General features: G+C 46.2%; 1 protein-coding gene across 1 annotated transcript in view; it reads right to left on the reverse strand.

The window, feature by feature from the left end:
- SETBP1 (SET binding protein 1) overlaps positions 1 to 9,938 on the reverse strand; it is a 272,487-nt gene extending 262,549 nt beyond the window's left edge. The window contains 5 exon segments of the mRNA XM_086629708.1: positions 9,444 to 9,475; positions 9,478 to 9,604; positions 9,606 to 9,647; positions 9,649 to 9,855; positions 9,858 to 9,938. Of these exon segments, the coding sequence (XP_086485834.1) occupies positions 9,444 to 9,475; positions 9,478 to 9,604; positions 9,606 to 9,647; positions 9,649 to 9,855; positions 9,858 to 9,938 (489 nt within the window).
- Positions 9,939 to 15,299: the final 5,361 nt, after the last annotated feature.

Genomic DNA, 15,299 nt, shown 5'->3' on the forward strand with positions numbered 1-15,299 from the left:
CTGCACGTACATGGATAAGAAGTAAAACACGCCGTCAATCCAGTACCATCAGTTCCCAGTGGAAGATGCAACAAAACATGCGCCTTCAAGCTCCCTGCTAATACATGTTAGGCAGGATACTGATGTCAGGTCTGTCCCTGCAGCTGAAACAACTTCAGTGGGAGGCAGAAACAAGGGCTGATCAAGCCCTTGCTAGTGATGCTTCTCCCAGTGGAAAAATACCTGCTTCAGGTCTGTTTTTCTTAGTCTGAAGGATGAACTTTCAACAATTTACCCACCTGGAAATACAGCAGGTGAAATTTGGATGAAGCTACCAGGCCAGCACAATATTTTAGCATATACTGGGGCGTGGGGGAGACTACAGCAAAAAAAGTCCATTTAGAAATTACAATGCAGATTCTACTTCAAAGGTATGAGGAAACTATTTCCTACATACCCTCCTGGGAAACACTTGCTGAGCACATTACAGAAGTGCCTTTTCACAGAAACACCAGGTGAGGAACCAGTGACATTGGCCATGGTGAAGCAAGGGCGTGATCGGTGATGACACATCCAAGCGTCCACTGCTCAGCCCTCTCCTCCTCAGACAGAGCAATCAGCAAAGAGAGAGGGGCCGTGGCCTCTGGCTTATTTGCTTGTGCCACTGCATTCCTCCTGAGAGCATTGGGCAAAGCAAAATTACCTGCAAATCCCCCCTAGGCTGATTCTCATCTTTCAGCCGTGAGGATGGAGAGCGGCTCACATGAAGCTAAGACGCTGTGAAGTGCTGAAATTCCTCAACGAACCACCCAGGTTTATAGTGGTAGAGTTGTTGTAACACCGATGTCAATAAAAGATATCATCTCTCTCTACAAACCTTGCCACCCAGGTGAGACAGCGAGCCATGAGAAACTGATGAGAAGATAATGAGTCCTCCAGTAAATCTTCCTCATTTGACTCTTACCACATTTTAGCGTTTACAGACCAGAAGGGACTGCTAAGGACATCTAGATCAACTGATTGTGCACTGGCCACAGAACTCGACCGCCCTCATTTCTGCATCAAGCCCTATCTCTTCTTTGAGATAAATTTTATTTTTAAGCTACCAGTGAAGATGCAGAGAGTTAATCATTTTGAAACAAATTCACCAGTTTCGATGACAAGTAGAAGAGGACTGGCTTCCAGAAGGGCTATGCACTCAATGCTTGAAGATCAGGCTACCACCTAGGAGGCTCAGTAGTGTCACGGTTAAGCAACCACAGCGTAATGAAAAAGGCCCAAGAGTCACCCTTGTCTGTGACAGGTTCCTTGAGTGAGTCACTTAATCTCATTACTCTGTTTCGCATACTATACTAAGAGACAAGATGGTTTAATTTCTCCTCCTTTTATTTCTACTGAGCGTTTGATCTTCTTGCAGGAGGAAAGGCTCTCCCGATGCCTTCGTGCAGGATCCACCACAGTAGACACCATGAGACATGTCTTAAAACGAGCCTGGTAGAGACAGACTTAGTTCTGCAAACAGAGTTGCAGTTGACTGTCCAAATTGAATGACCATGTCCTAATTTTCAGCCATGCTACCTTCCACAGTGGCCACAGTCCAAGCCACATCTAAAATATACAACCTTATTTCTCTAGTAAGACACCGTAGACCTTCTGCTGTCTCTTTCACTGCTAGCCCACAGCTCCAGAAAACAAACAAACAAAAAAGATAATAACAAGATATTTTGCTTGATACCACTCTGAAGTGGTAGATTTTTTTCCAGGCTGACCATCCTACTTGGAAGCAATATCCTGCTGCTGGTGTACACACCATGGCTTGAGAATCTCTCTCCTGATAGAAATTGTGTGCAGCTTACAGTCCAAATATAAGTACGATGTAGAAATAGCACTTTGTGTCCTGAAATGAAGAGGCTGACATCCACTGGTCTAATTCACGTGAGAGGTCACTGCAAGAAGTGGAAAATAACGCTCTTACGAAAACACAGCTAACTGGACTTGTACTCAAGGGCCACGTATCAAATAGAATCATTTTAAGGTTCAAGAGCTGGAAAATTCTCAGCGTTAAAAAACAAAACAATGCATGTTTACTCTGTATATTTTTAGACTGGTTTCCCAAGGAAACAAGGCTAACGTGATCACACCATGTTTGTTTTTGCATGTATGTTAATGCACTCCCAAACTCCTTGCCTGCCTGCATGATCTACTCCTCAATGTTTTTTGGAATATTTTGAACAATGTTGATCAAATTTTACGTAAGAAGAGAAACCTTTGAGATATGATATTAAAAAAAGTTTTCTTCAAATTATTTGCTAGCCAGAAGAAAGGGACCTCCGAGGGGCTCCCAAAGAGGGCTTGGCCAGCAAGTTCACCCATCATTAGACACCAGAGAAGCCACATAAGAGGAAAGTGGTCAGAAACTGACTTTCACAAGCTTCAGTGATCTTAGGAAAAGAAAAAAAAAAAAAAAAAGACAAGCTGAGGGCACCAGGTGAAGTCCCTCTTTCCATGCAAATGAACTCAAGATGAGTCCATCACACAGTCCTACTGACTATGCAGGGGAATGTAGGCAGCAAGAAGCCCATCTGGGAATGAAGCATGTGAAGAATTACAACCTGATCTGAGGGGGCTAGCTGGGGGTGTGTGTGAAAAAGGGATTGAAGATGAAAAAGCTGGAGGTAAATTAGAAGGTATCTGTGGTCAGGCATGCCTGGAAGGAGAGGAGAGGGAGTGCTGCATGCAAAAGTTGATACTGGAGGAACGTGAACACGCGCATGAAGGACTGACACTCCTGTGCATCCCAAAACCTCTGCAAATGAAGACACAAACCAGTACAGCCTGGAAGCCACAGTGCTTTCAAAACACAACCAGTGTGCACCGACTTGGCCAAGCCTCTACGAGGCTGCCAGAAGCAGCACCCATCCCCTCCTATGGTTCTGTGGTAGAGACGGTGGGACCTCTAGCTGGACCCCCAGCTTCCCTGCACTGGTCCCAGTTATTTCTATAGTTGTTTCACTGCAGCATCTCCTCAACCCCAAAACCAGCACTGGGGACGTTTTGTCCCAGTTTGAAAAGAGAGGCAGAGCACAAGCAAACAAGGAAATGTCACACAGGGCCATCGAAACTTGGCCGTGGGAGTGACTGCTGCAAAACAAAACCTGTCCTTGACACGGATGGCCTCCATAAGCCCTGGTCGCATGGCAGCTAATCAAATACAGGGAGTCTTCCTCATTTGGAACTTGGCATTAAGCAGTAAAAGCCTACTTAGATTTCCCCAGACCATCCCTTCACTGCCAGATGTTTGCTTCTTTAAGAAATACTTGACTACATGCAAAAAAAAAAGTCACCATTCTTTGGAAATAGACAGACAGTGAGGGATGGGTATCAGCTGGCTCAGGCAGAGCGCTGAGCTGGAAAAGAAACTCTGCCTTATTCCTGTCACAAGATATCTATGACATGACGCAAGGTGAACACTGTTCCAGCAGGGTTTTGAGAAGGAGAAGGAAGGGTAAGAGCCAAGATCCAACCCTCCTTGCTCTTCACAGGGAAGATTGAACCACCTTCAAGAGGGACCAGCCTCCTCCACATGACTATGTGGAGGCCCAAGAGGACCCAGCTCCCACTCTGAGCACCTCAAGTGCCTTCACATACCAAGATGAACCTGGGCCTGAGTGGTTCTCGGCTCATAGTCAAACTGGTTTCTTAAGCTCTGAAGTTTTCACAAAGAAATTCATTCCTGCTCTCTTTTGGGGGGAGCCTGAGATAGTTGTGGTGGGAGGGCATCAAACTGCAGCTGTTTCATTTGTGCCTTCAACAATGTGGTAGAAAGAAAAGCTAGCCAAAAAGAAACCTGGGATGAATATCAAAGAGCTGAGTTTGTGCAGCTTTGCACCTGTACATTTGTGTAGGAAGACTCTAAAAACGCCAGGAGCCTCGTGCCTGTTAAAGCAGCTCTGAGTTGTTCTCTCAGCTGCTCAAAAGCAAATTTCACCTTAAATGAATCTAGAAGACCACCTCCCCACTGTGCTAGCACTTCTGGAGCTCCATCACTCTTCCATAAGCTGAACAGAGGCTGAGGTCTACACTGCTGGTGTGAGCTTCAGGTACCTGCCACCAGCATCATTTAGAGCAGCCTCAAGGCTTTGCTAAGCAAGAGTGGGGACTAAACCAGCACAGAAACAGGTCCAGGCTGAAGGGGCTATGGAAGCTCCATCCTTTGGAAAAAAATGAAAAAGAAGCTGTAAATCAAAGCTCGTGACTTCGAGCAGGTACCACCACCAACGCGTTAAGTGCCTTCTCCTCCTTGCTAAGCCACACACAGGACAGGGAGCAACCACTTGTGTCAACTCTCCGAGCCGCGTTCGGGATCGCAACAGGAAGAGCTGACTCAGAGGACATCTCACACGGGGATGCCCTTAGCAAAGAGGAATAAGCATGCACTTTGAGCAATTAGATTGCACACAAATCACCGGGGAGATGAGTCCAGCATGGGGGTAATCCGACAAGAGCTGCGGATGCACATGAGAACCTGGAGGGAAAGTGCAATGTGCAGTCAACGATGCAGAGAAGAAGGAAGAGGGTGGGGGGAAGCGTTCATGATCTTCTGGAAGAAGGAGGGAAAGCATGTGAATGAAAGAGTCCTCAAGGAAAGGCAAACTGCAAGAGAAAGTTGCCTGTGTGGGGCAGAGGGAAAAAAGACGGTGAATTGGATCCCAAATAAAAAAGTGCTAGAACCACTTCCCGCAGAGAAATGGTGGATACCTGCAGGAACTAGAAAGGGAAAAAAAAAAAGTGTTGTAAGAAAACGCAAGGATAGAGTTTCCTCTGACTGCACACAAGGAAGCTTTACTTCCAATTGACTTGCTGCCGCTTATCTCTCAGCAATAAAATGCATTCACCCATCCCAAGCTCCCAAAACAACCCAGTGCAATAATAATTATAAAAATATTGAGTTTACATCCCCCAAAGCAGGGCACTATGTACATGATGGAAGCTGCAAACAAACTTCGTCAAGCTCTGCCTAAAGAAAGCAGGGAGAGGAAATGGAAGCGTTTGCAGATGCAAGAAAATAGATAGGGCGGCAATGCAGGTAGTGGTGGGTAAAAAAAAGGAAATAAAACAAAACCGGGAAATATTGCTGATCAGGGACTTGTTAAATGCTACACGACAGGGAGGGAATGCTGATGGATTGCTTTGTTGCATTTGGTGCCATGCTTTCAGTGCCCTACCAGATTGACAGAGTGTTTCCTTATCTAAAGGAAAAGGCACCTTTAGTGATGCTGAGGATGCTGGACTGGAGCAACCCCACTGCAGGTGGGACAGCAGCTGCTGCAGGGCTTGCCAGTGTGCTGGCAGGACATCCTTTGGCTCCTGGCTTTTTTCTTCCCTTCCCCTCCAAACAGACTAAATGAAACGGAGCTGTTTGCGGATTTCGAAGCAGTGAGGGTTCAGCCCACTCCATCCCCAGGCGCCGAAGGGTTGAAATCAGAGCAAATGCTTACAGAACCTTTGCGCACTTCCGATTGCCGCACAAGCGGCCGCACGGACACCCCGAGCTGCGATTCGGCCACCCGAGCAGCCCTAGGAACAGGTTTAGGAAACTACCTTCACTCTTATTTTCAAGAAGGGGAAGGCGATGTGAAACTTGGCATGGCCAAGACTTGAAAAAAAATACGAAAAGTCGTTGGGTTGCAGCCAAGCATTCAAGCCAGCAGAGCAGAGGTTCCAAACGCTGATGCTCTCTCACCTTCTGCCTCCCTCCTGGCTCTGAGGCATCAGCAACCACACCCAGCCAGATCCTCTCCTGGATCCCCCTCCCCTCCCATTCACGATCTCGTAACATCCCCGGGGCGATTGCTCACACAGAAAAGCAACATGAGGAAAGTATTTAGTGCATGTTTACGTCTTTTAATATAGTGTAGCAGCTGGAATCAAAGGCAAAAAAAAAAACAAGCCTCGGCACATGAGCAGCACGGCTCTCCGCAGAGCCCCCTTCTAATCACCGCCGCTCCCCAGACCACAGCTTTAGAAATCCGGCACTAGCCCCTATTGCCTAATTAGCAGAGCAGTGGAAAGCTTAGGAACAGGCCTATCTTCTTCCTCCCTAAGAGGCCACTGAATAAATGCTGTATCCCCAGTTCACAGCCCCTTTTTACATTGCTGGCATTACCAGTCCTTTGTGTACCCACATGCTGTTACTTAAATTGCTTCCATGTTTTCATTACTTGCCCTCTGTGCCGTGTGTATTGAAACTCCTACAAGAATGCTGAAGTGGTATTTCAAAGCACAGGGGACTACTGGAGATGCGGCTGAAATTATTATGCAACAAACTTAAGTGATTTTTCAAGTCCTGATAGAGTTTGCTCCTCCTTAGGGGAGGGGAGAGAGAGAAATCAGGTGCTGCTCCACGAGGTGCCGGAGAACCCATCCCACCCACAGGAGACACCAACATGACACTCGCAGCTCGGGTTATGCTCAGCTCTACATCCTTATGTAAGGGTCTGCGGGGCCCATATATACACCCTGCACTCATAAAGGAGGTGGTAAACTCAAGTAATGATGCTGCTCACACGCACAAGGGAGATGTGTACGTGGGTCAAACTCTCCTGGCAAAAATCCATGGAAGAGAGTGGAGTGAAGACAGCTGAAGATCTGCCCCTCTGGTTTTAAATGCATCGTTCACTCCTGCTGCTGCTGGGAGATGCTTTTCTGGAGTTTGTGCTGATTAAAGCAACAGGCAATCAAGAGTGAGAGTCTGAAATATCAAAACCACCAGACTAATTTAAATGTGACAATCGCTTTTTTCTTTTTTTAACCACTGCCGCAGCTCTTAACGGTTTCTGCGAGTACATGCAGAAGGTACCTGCAATGCTCCTCTCCCAGGGGAAACCCACAGGTGGACCAGGACAGCTTCATCTCTATTTGGGTTTCAACTTGCTGTTTCCTCCTAACTAACTTCCAAGAAAAAATCTCTGTAATTGCCATAAGAAGCACACATCGGTCATGAAAGCAATCACACTGCCAGCACCAGAACACTTCTTCCACCAGTTTCCAGCCTCCCTCTCCTGTAGTGCCTTTCATCACCACTTGATACAAGATGCTCGCAGCCAAGGCCTGATCCTGCAACTCACGAGCTAAGAGGCAATTGTGTGCAAAATCTCTTTGGCTTCAGGGACGCAGGATATTTACCATCTTGGTGACACAGGCGGCAGGTCTCCAGGCATCAAACCCTTGAGATCTCAGCACCAGGGTCTTCCAGATCCCTGCTGGGGACTCCTCTGCCACAGCCCAGCTCAGCAGCTGCCACGCGGCAGCCGTTGGGTGTTATGCTAATGGATGTGCCGGTGCGGCAGCCCTCTCCCCATCTGCTCACAGCATCCACCTGCTGTTTTTCTTTTTTTTTTTTTTTTTCTATTTTGTTTTGTGTTAATGGCCAGATCAAGCCAGTGCTGTCCCAAAGCGCTTCCAGCCTGCGCACGGGGGTGTGAACGCAGAACAGCCAGCTTGGACCTCACAGCACAAGCGCAAGTTGGATGCAACCACCTTTGGGCCATGATGTTCTTTCAAACTCCTTATCTTCTGCAATTAAAGTCTCACCCTCAGCTGAACCACACTACAAGGTGCTTTCTTTCGACATAGTTTTCTTATAGTTAGCTTTATTTGGTTATGTTTTCGGACGGCCACAAGGAGGAATGAACTTGCCTTCCACACCCATCTGACTGGGAGATAATAGAAACAAAGCTTCTGATTTCTAAACAGTCATATTCTCCACTGTCCATGCACGGCAGGCAGTGGTTTGCAAGTCTTTCTTCCTCCTGCACAGTCATGGAGGGATTGCTTGTGATACCTTTGCTGTCACCGAGCATGGTCTCAGACAACCGCTAGTTCCTCTGAGACCTCTGCAAGTGTTCAGGGAGGAAAGAGGAAATAAGATGTTGCTCGGTGCTAAGAAGACAGCCCGTCCTTCTCAATAGGTGGGAAAATCTCTTATCAATGTATTATAGGGCCAAACTATGCTAAAAAAGCTACTTTTTTCTTACACATGGAGTATGCCATTTAGCAAGATTCTAAGGGAAAAATCCTTTTGATTCTGGTATTTTTTTCTTCCTAATTTTGATTTTTTTTTTCAAGTTCAACTTCTAAGAGAAGTACTCTGAGGGTGAGCCATGTTAATCTCTCTGGGCTCTACCTTGAGTCAATGGGAAAGGCTGATGCTTCGAAAAGGGATTTAGAGTTATCAGAATTTTGGTCTAAGTCATTCTGCCAAGCAGACTGCCTCCAGGGAAAGCTGCTGGCAATTAGCCTCCTCAAGGCTTCAAGTAGCCCTTTGAGCATCAATCAAGTGCATAAGGTATGGGAGAAGTGGGGACCTCCTGCACAGCAAGGGATCCCAAGATGCATGAGCAGGAAAGCCAAGTCATGCCCTGAGCTCTACTCAGTGGATGCCTACATTGCCCAGGTTTTAGAGATACTCATGAGTCTTTTGTCAAATCTGGGTTCCTATCTGACCTCATCATGATGCCACGTGTTACTAAGGAGGCAGAGGGGAAGTGTTTGTACTGTGATAATGCCTCAACATGACTAAAGATCCTTTGTCTAACACCTAGGACAGAAAACACCACTACACCCAAAAGAACATAAGTAGTCAGCAAGTGTTCCCACCACACACACCAGTGCTGCTGAAAATACTTGAATTAAATTTGTTTCAAAGACTAAGTATAGGGGACATTACTGAAAAATCAACCCAACAGTAAAACAAAAGTGTGCTCCTGAAAACAGCTCATACGAAGAGAGGATTTTTCTTTCTTTCCCCTCCCTCCCTCCTCCTCTCCTTCACTAAATGAAAAAATAAAAATAAAAAGATCAATTTTTACCCAAACTTAAAGTACCAAAAATTTCTCCTGGAAGGATATTTCAAGAAAATGATACGCATCTGGAAGAAAATGAGACTTATAATGAAAGTATTTTCTGAAGCATAACTATAGTGTTGCTAGCACAATGCTGTAATCAAGAATAATGGAGTCCTTCGCCTGATATACAGGAATGGATTCAATTGCTCGCCTTGCACATACCTGTATTTAAAAATGTAGTGGAAAGCTTTAACTGCCAAGAGGCTCGAGCATTAGCACTCAGACACAAAGCACTTGAGAAGTGGGCTCCTGCATTTATCACTCATGTAATGATTAATCTTAAATCTCAATACACGCAAACAAATAGAAGAGGCCTGGCTGAACTTTTGATCCCTTCCAAATTGGTTCCCTCTGAAGGATAGCTTCAAGATCATCCCCGCAGCGCGCGCAGCAGTACAGGATGACACCCGCTCTGCATTACTTCCTCTGTGGCCAAGGGGGGCTTTGCAAACCCTTCCAAGGTTATGCCTCAGACGCAAACTGCTTGAGCAGGTTTATCCTACCCTCTCCCTCTCCTTTCAGGCGAAAGTGGAAAATAACAGAAAGAATAGGACTTACCTTCTTTTTCGAGTGTGATCTGTCCTCTTCTTAGCTGCTTTGCTATTTTTCCCCGCTCTGGAAAGCTTCTGCTCCCCAGACTGCTTGATGGTGATTTTGATCTCGGGAGGGCAAATATAGTTCTCCAAGTTCTTTGGGGGCTTCTTGGCTCTCTTGGTGGTCCTGGATCTTTAGTTTTAAACTCCCCTCTGTGAAGTTGGCCTCACTTGATGGAAAACTCCTGCTCCTCCAGGCCATCTCCTGCCACCCACTTCTCACTGTCCGCGTTGGAAGTGGAATCCACGTCTCTCCCAGAACCCAGCTCATCCTCTTCCTCAGGCTCCAGTCTCTCGCCGCTCACCGGGATCCCCTTGCCCGAGCCCGCCGCAGGCAGCATCGTCTCCCCGGTGCAGCCGGAGGCAGGCGGAGGCTTCACGACGAGGTGACGGCGGCAGGCAGAAAGTCTGCCTCGCCCCCCCTTTGCCGGGAGCTGCCCAAAGTCTCCCTGGGCTCCATAGCAATATCACAACGCCCTGGAGTTTTATCAGAGGAAAGGGGAGCGTGGGAGGGGATGAGGAGAGCAAGAGCAAGTACAATCCCAGGGAACAAATAGTTAACTGTCCACCAAATTCAACGTCCAGATCACCCAGAGGCTGCAGGAGCTTCAGAAGAGACCAAATCTGCACTGTTGAAAGGAAAGAAAGAAGAAAAAAGGAAGTTAGTACTCATACATGTATCGAACGTGAGCGTGGAGATGAATGAAACGGGGCACACTTGGGCTTCCCCTGCAGCATCTCAAGGACCTTCCCTGAAGCAAAATGGGAACCAAAGCTGGCCAGCATTTCTGAGGGCTGGATCAGCAAAGTGAGGAACTATAGCCACGTATATTGCTAAATTCATGAAAAAAAAGATATCTAGAAAAACAACAGAAAGGGTGTATAGATGCAAAGACCTTCAACTCTGGACTTGGGAAATAAATTAGGGGGTGACACCATGAACTCCTTGTTATTTCAAAGTGCTTGCTGTCACACGGTTTTGTAAGGAACAACAACAAAAAAAAAAAACCAACAGAGGCAGACGCTTGCCTCAGGTTAAACAATAACCCAGTGATCAGAGCACAGAAAACACGGTGTTGCCCTATGAATCAGGCAGAAGTTTTTAAACTCCCTATTTCCCCACTTCCCAAGCAAGACAGAGATGTCCTTCGCTGCCAGCTATTCTGACTCTGCTTTGGACAAGTTAGTCAGTACATTCTGGGCTGGGCACACACTGCCTGTAGCCCAAGATGCTCCCTGGGATGCTGGAAGTGCAAGATGTTCCATTTGGGTCTTTTGAAAGGGCATGTTCAGGGGACTGAGTATTGAGGGGGATGGAGAAATCTAAACTCAATGTTTTCCAGAGTTCCTCATGCCCTTGTGTACTGGGTCCACTTTGTGGCCAAGGCTTGGGAGACTGTGCTCTCATCTTTTAAAATGTGGGTTTTCTTTAAAAGATTGCAAATTGAACCCTCAAGATGGAAGCACTTGTATTCAGTACCTTAGAAAGTCTTGGTCAAAGTTACTGGGAGAAGAAGCTGTGAATGTTTAATTGAGGTAGAAGATATATCACTCAATGACACAGAAGACTATGCCAAATATCAAGCATGTGATTTAAAAAAAAAAAAATACACATAAGGTGCTTTTAAAGGTGTTGAGGTGCTTCCATATACCTTCTCTAAAATCCCCCATATAGCCACTCTTCCCCTCCAGCCATCATGGTAAGCCAGTTCAGGCTACACAATTAACAGGAATAATATCTCAGAGAGAAACAAAGACATTTTCTGCTTCTTTAGCAGAAACAGCTCCCTGGTGGAATAGAGGAGTATCACTTCTGGCATACAGAGAAGGAAACGAGAAGGACACCGACAGGAGAAATGCTGGGGTGCAGACCTACTCTTTCAGCAGTAGATCCCTGCTAGATTATCTCTGCTACGCTGCCAAACCCCGCCCTTCAACCAACTGCAAGCAAGATCTGAGCACAGCCAGGGATTTCCCAGGCCCGTCCTTAGTAGTAGTAAATCATAAAGGAGAAATAAAATTGATCTTGCTGCCTATCACCAAATCATAACAGCATTGCCAGTGTAGGTTATTCTACTTTGAAGTGCAGCTCATCAAGAAAAAAATCACATGTCCTTGTACCACTGGCCTCTTGCTGCTTTGTAAAAATACCTTGCATGAGCTTAAAATTCAAAAAGAAGCAATAACAAGCACCTTTTATTAGTCGTATATCCACATTGCCACTGGAGTATGGCCATGGGTCACTTGTCTGACCCTGGCACATATCGCTACTAATGGAAAGTCCTAAGGATCCTAGAGCTCCATGAAATCATTGGGTGACCTCCACCCAGGTCCCAGCAGACACAAATTCAAATAAAGTTCCCATAAATAGCACAAGCTGACAGCCTAAGTGGAGGAAAAAAAAAAAAAAAAACAAACACCAAAAAAAAAACCACAAATGAACTATCATGGAGCCTGAACTACCATCCAGTCTTAGATAAAGGTGGTTTTTGTAGCTCATAGTAAATAGAAGTACACCATAAAACCATAAAAACACTTATGCTTAAGTTGCACATCTTCTGGCAGTAGAGAGGAGACTCATTTCCCAGAGCTGCTGCTACTGGTCTCATTTAAGGTGATCTTGAAGAGCTAACAGACCCAAGGTCTCCTGCACGCCTGCCTTGACTCACCCTGCAGTCAGCAAGCCTCTCCATTTCACCACCTGTGAAACAAGGAAAATGCTTAACTCATTCAAAACCATCGTAGGGTGGGTTAGTTAATGCCCTTACATACTTTTGAACCCAAGTGTTTACCATGTGGTAGTCGCTAATTACTAACGCAATTAGTACATTAAAGCCACCCAGTTGCAAGGAGCTGCTCCACCTAATTGACCGACCTTGCACCTCTCCTCTCCTTTGCGCCTATGGAGGTGATGGGAACCAGGGTTACCTTCCTCTTCCAACCGGTCCAATCAAAAAAAAAAAAAAAAGGCCGTCCTATTTATCTGCCATTTCGCATTGTTAATCTCCTTGGAGAGGGACGCAATGTACACACGCTCCTGGGCTGCAACACAAACACAAGGTGGTAAAAGCTCCACCGTGCAACATTCCAGGGAGTTACTGCTCTGGTATGCACGCATGTACAATGGGCACTCTGTGCCGGCCCCCGCCCACAGGCTTTTAACCTCTCTCGCTGCTGGTAGGAAAAGAAAAGCTTCAGGCAGACAGCATCTAGCTCAGCGGGCAGGGCAGCAGGACGAGCCTGCAGCCACCAAGGGTGCAGGGAAGGGACCACAGCCACCATCATAATAAACCAATCCCCTCAGGACCTTGTGTCCCACTGGAGTGGAAAGAACTTCCCAACCGGGAAGAGTCTTTCAGGTTTTGAATTGTTGGATAATGTTTTGTAGAGGGTGAATAAAAAGCCAGGTTTCTGCTCTAAAGTCTGGATGTGGGTCTTAGACCCAAGCTCTGGGTCATGACGCCCAAACACTCATCCCTGCTTGGCTGCGTGCCTCCAGGTCAATACAACAAGCAACAGGTGAATAAAGTCATTGCATTACACCAGTGCCAGGTGAGTTCGCACTAGATTCACCTTAAAATCACACTGGAAAATACTGGCCTTCTGTTCTGCTGCGAGCCTACAGATGATGGTATCACCAGTCCCCGCGGGTGGCAACAAATAACCCTGTGCTCAAACGCCACCAAGCAGAATTAACTGGGTCATTGTTTTAGGTATCTCCTCACTCTCCTCCGGGGTTAATAGTTAAATGACTTGGGTGCAGGGACATTACACTCGTCTTTCTTGTTTGGGCAGGCTACCTGCACTTTGGCTAATTAGGAAAACCTCTCTTCAGGCTTCTGAACGTGCAACCTCTTTTGGAAACCTCCCCATCTCCCCTCTCCAGGCTGCCTTCCACCAGAAGCGCTGAAGGGGCGGTGATGAACAATCTTCCTCCAGCAGCTCTTCTCCTTTAGCCGGCAAACGTGCAGATCTGGAAATCTAGGGAGGAAGTGGATTCTCCCGGAGACTTCCAGCTCTATTTTAAAACACCCAAGAGATGAGGATTGTCTAGAGCTTTAAGTGCTCACCCAAACTGCCCCTTCCAGGCCTTGAGCCTCACCAGCATCAAGTCCCGTTCAATAGGCAACTACAGATGCGTTTCACCATCCAAATTAAGCTCCCAGAGGAAAATGTTACTGCTAGAAGGCTTCCTGCAGTCAAGTTAAATTTGAGGACGATAATTCACAGGTGAATGACAACAAATTTCACAGAAGTTGGCATTAGCTCTTAATTAGGGAGAGATTCACACTTCCTCTGATAAGTACCGAGAAATAATCAAACGCCCGCGTGCTCAGCCTTGCTAGAGCTGCTCACACGTCTCATCAGCTCCTCTGGGCACCTCCAACACACTTCTGGAGGTAAAGGCCTGAAGTACAAGACCTCCTTTGGGTCATACAAGATGCCTCCCATTAAGGGCTCTGAATACCCTCCCTTCTCTAGCCTTAGGCAACCACTCAAGTATTCAGATGTCAGGGCTATAAAATAATTAATCTGAAAATTTGCTGAAGACAAAAACAATGGTGAGAGCCCCAGCAGGGGAGAGAAATCCACCTATTGGGATTCTCCATGAAATGGAAGCTGGCATAATACTCGGCATGGCTTTTGCCCTACACTCCGGAGCAATCACTTTAGTAACAAGCAAACACTGATGAGGCAAATGCAAGCAAGCCAAGTCCAGCTGCCCAGCTTTGTGCTGCTGCTTCGATTTGCTCAGACACTGGGAGCACCAGCAGAGAGCTCTGAGCAATACTAAGAGATGCTGTCCAGATCCCACAATACACTAATCCCCGACATGGCTACAGCTACTGAGCTGCTTTCATTTTATCCATGGAGTCCAAAATGCCTTAAGATGAAAAAGAAAAAAAAAATAATCTATTGAATAGGTTCAAGTAAGGGGAAACTGAGGCACGAGTCTAAGAGCACCATAGTGAACCTGAAGGGGAGCCCACATCTTCTCGAACCCCATATGTCCATCACGTTGCCTTTGGATCTCACATTCTCTCATGTGACATACAGTTAAATCCCTAATCTCTGCAAAATATCAGAAATCCTGGAAGCCTCTTACACTCCATCTTTTTAAAACTATTCACCACAAAGCACTGGAGACTATACAGCAATATTTAATTATGAGATATCACCTTCACTCCAAAAGACTCCCGGGTTGCTTCCTCAATATATATGCCACCACTGAAATGCAGCTGCCTCTGGGGCAGAGGCCAATGGACAACCCACATTACACCCTAGGGGAAGTTGTGGTCAGAAACCTCCTTTTAGAGAAGTGTCAGTGAAACTTCAGAATCCATCATGGGACATAAAAACTCAATAAAAAACCCAAACAGCTGGCATGCAGCAAGCTGCACTGAACTCAATCAACCACATTAGGGATAGAAAAAGAAAAAAAAAAGAAAAGAAGAAAACCCAACCTATTTTTTCACTATCACTTCACAAAAAACCTAGAATTTCAAGTAGTGGTTTGGGTCACGGTCCACGCACTGCCAGATCACCAACAGCACAAGTGTGATGCAGATCAGGAACAGGCATCTGATCGCACTTCTGTCAAACAGACCAGAGCACACGAGGTGGGGATTAAGCCTTCTCATGCCAACTTAAAGGCAGTTCCAGAAGATGGGGTAAAACTTGTGAGCCATAAAGCCAATGTGATGTAGACAGGTGACATGGCATGATGGAACGCAAAGTGTGCCTAGATAAATTAAGGCACTGCAAATGTTTTTTTTAACAAATTTTGAATGAGGAGAATGAGTTTATACTGGATCAGTAT

The sequence above is a fragment of the Tauraco erythrolophus genome, chromosome Z, assembly GCF_009769465.1.
Source record: "Tauraco erythrolophus isolate bTauEry1 chromosome Z, bTauEry1.pri, whole genome shotgun sequence".
Taxonomy (NCBI): Eukaryota; Metazoa; Chordata; class Aves; order Musophagiformes; family Musophagidae; genus Tauraco; species Tauraco erythrolophus.